Consider the following 2,552-nt stretch of genomic DNA (forward strand, 5'->3'; position numbering starts at 1 on the left):
GAATCAATTTTTTTTATCATAGTATTCATAAATTCAATGGACTTCCGACTAATCCAGTTCTAGTTGGGTTGGCCCGCTAAGAAGGTAAAACTCTCACAGTATAAATTTTCTCCGTTTACATTACTCGAACGAGAAACTTTGTTTAAGGGGAATAAACGTCAAACTATTTGAATCAACTCATGTTAGTTAAGTCAATTTCTTGACTCGGGTATAAAAGATCATAAATTTATACTCACACACACACACACATATATATATAAAGAAAAAAGAAAAATCAATTTTGTTGGTTTTTCTTATCATGTCATGTATTGTATAGAATTACCATTCAAGATTTTTATATTTAATTCCGCGGCTGGATTTCCTTGTGAATTATATGATAGCCAAAAGGAGGAATTGAAAAAAGAAAATGAAATCAAGGCAATTGTCAGTACACAGTACCTTTCTGTAAGAATGAATTCGAATTTTTTTTATATGTAAAAAGTGATATTACCAGCTTGCACATATGGTGATTAATAATTTATGTACTAGGCGAGTCAAAGTGTGTCATTCACTTGCAGTTTAAAGAATTCACATAAATAGTCCTACTTTCTGGGTCCAAGAGGATTTTTTTTTTTTTGCTCAGAAGGATAATTGGGTTCGAAGAGGATTTGAACCGTGGTCGAATGAACTCGAATATTCTTTTATTATTATTATTGTAAATTCTAATGACCATTTTATCTGTAAATTTTTAAGTTGGAAAACTTCCCCTGAGGTAACTTTTCTGACGTGGAGAGGTTAAAACCTTTATAAATGACAACACCAAGCAACGCAGCTACCAAACAGAGCAACAAAAGAAAAGGTTGCTCTGTCCCTGCTCTGCTCAAACAACCATGGCAGAGCTCGAGAACCCGAATGTGATGCCGAAGCTCATAGCCTTCCTATCTTCTCTGCTTGAGCGGGTCGCTACATCGAATGATCTCAATCAACAGCAGCAGAAGATCTCGGTCTTCCATGGCCTGACCCGACCCACGATCTCGATCCAGAACTACTTGGAGAGGATCTTCAAATACGCGAATTGCAGCCCCTGTTGCTTCATAGTAGCCTACGTCTACTTGGACCGGTTCGTCCAGAGGCAGCCTTCTTTGCCGATCAATTCCTTCAACGTTCACCGGCTCCTCATCACCAGCGTAATGGCAGCCGCTAAATTCATGGATGACATGTGAGTTTTCCAGAAATTTACGACTCCGATTCCATCCTTCTTCGATCACATTGCATAATTAAGCTGAAATTCGTGTTTAATTTCAATTTGGATCTCAAGGCCAATTGCTGAATACATAATGAAGCTTGAAAGTTGGCCGATCGTGAAATTTTTGGGCCGAATTCATAAGTTTTTGCTAGGAGAACATTTTCTGGTAAAAAATATCAATGTTTGACCAGTTGGGGTAGATCCATTTTCAAATTCCCCCAATTTTTACCGTAAATTGCCTTCTCAAAGATCCATTTTGATTTTGGTAAGTTTTCGAATAATTTCAAGCGGTTAATGGAGTAATTGAAGTTGTTTAACGGGTTATGACCCGAATCTCGAATCCACAGGTACTACAACAATGCGTATTACGCGAAGGTTGGGGGAATAAGCATGGCGGAGATGAACTTCCTCGAGTTGGACTTCTTGTTCGGGTTAGGATTCCACCTGAACGTGACCCCGACCACGTTCAACACGTACTGCACGTACCTCCAGAAAGAGATGCTGCTGCTAAGCTCTCCTCTGCCAGCTTCTTCATCCTCTTCATCCTCTTCCTCATCAGAGATCGGAAGGCCGATAAAAACGGCGGTCCACATCCGGCTCAACGGCGAGGTGGACGATGCTTCCCATCACAAGAATAAGCAGCAACTAGCAGCTGTATGAGGAGATAGTCCGTCTCTCTGCCCCTCTTCTCCGTTTCTCTTTGATTTCATGTAGTTAATGTTGCCTTTTTAGTTAGATTCAGTGACAGAGGCTCTCTGCCCCTAATTTTTCTCTCTTTCCTTCGTTCTCTTTAATTGGTCTGTACAGAATGGGAATTTCCTTTTCTCTTTTTTTGGATTTAATTTAATTTACCCTCTGGCATTGGGCAAAATTGAGTTGCTTGCTTAAGGAGATGCCTTCGATTTCCCATTTTTTTTTTCTTCTTCTTCTTGTTTTTTTTTTTTTTGGGCATGGAAGAAGAAGTCTAACTAAGAATGGACATATTGAAAAATAACATATGCAATCCCGAAAATTGTGCTCTTCTTTCTAAGCAATTGAGGCCCATCGATTTTGCTTCACTGTCTGTTTTTCTCAGCTTAAATGTGCTCTAGCTGACCGTGCTTACAATTTTCTTTTAATATTGACTTTCTGAAATGATCATTTGTCACTTCACTACAGATATTTTTTTCAAATGGTATAAAGCAATTTTTTATTTTCCTTTTTTGTTTTTCTTTAGCCCTTTTCTGTAGGCACTTTTAAAAGGTGTAGAAGTCAACTTCAGCCCTGATATAATTTGATCGAGAATAAAAGAAAGATGAGATTGAGAAGTAGTGCTCCTCGCGATGTC

The 2,552-nt window shown here is 38.6% G+C and overlaps 1 protein-coding gene across 1 annotated transcript; it reads left to right on the forward strand.

The window, feature by feature from the left end:
• Window positions 1-801: 801 nt before the first annotated feature.
• Window positions 802-2,181, forward strand: LOC116206755 (cyclin-U4-1). Its single transcript, XM_031539561.1, has 2 exons — window positions 802-1,198; window positions 1,573-2,181. Exons 1-2 carry the CDS (start codon window positions 870-872, stop codon window positions 1,883-1,885), a joined length of 642 nt encoding a protein of 213 aa, XP_031395421.1. The 5' UTR covers window positions 802-869; the 3' UTR covers window positions 1,886-2,181.
• The last annotated feature ends 371 nt before the right edge of the window (window positions 2,182-2,552 follow it).

This window comes from Punica granatum, chromosome 5 (genome assembly GCF_007655135.1).
Source record: "Punica granatum isolate Tunisia-2019 chromosome 5, ASM765513v2, whole genome shotgun sequence".
Lineage (NCBI taxonomy): Eukaryota > Viridiplantae > Streptophyta > Magnoliopsida > Myrtales > Lythraceae > Punica > Punica granatum.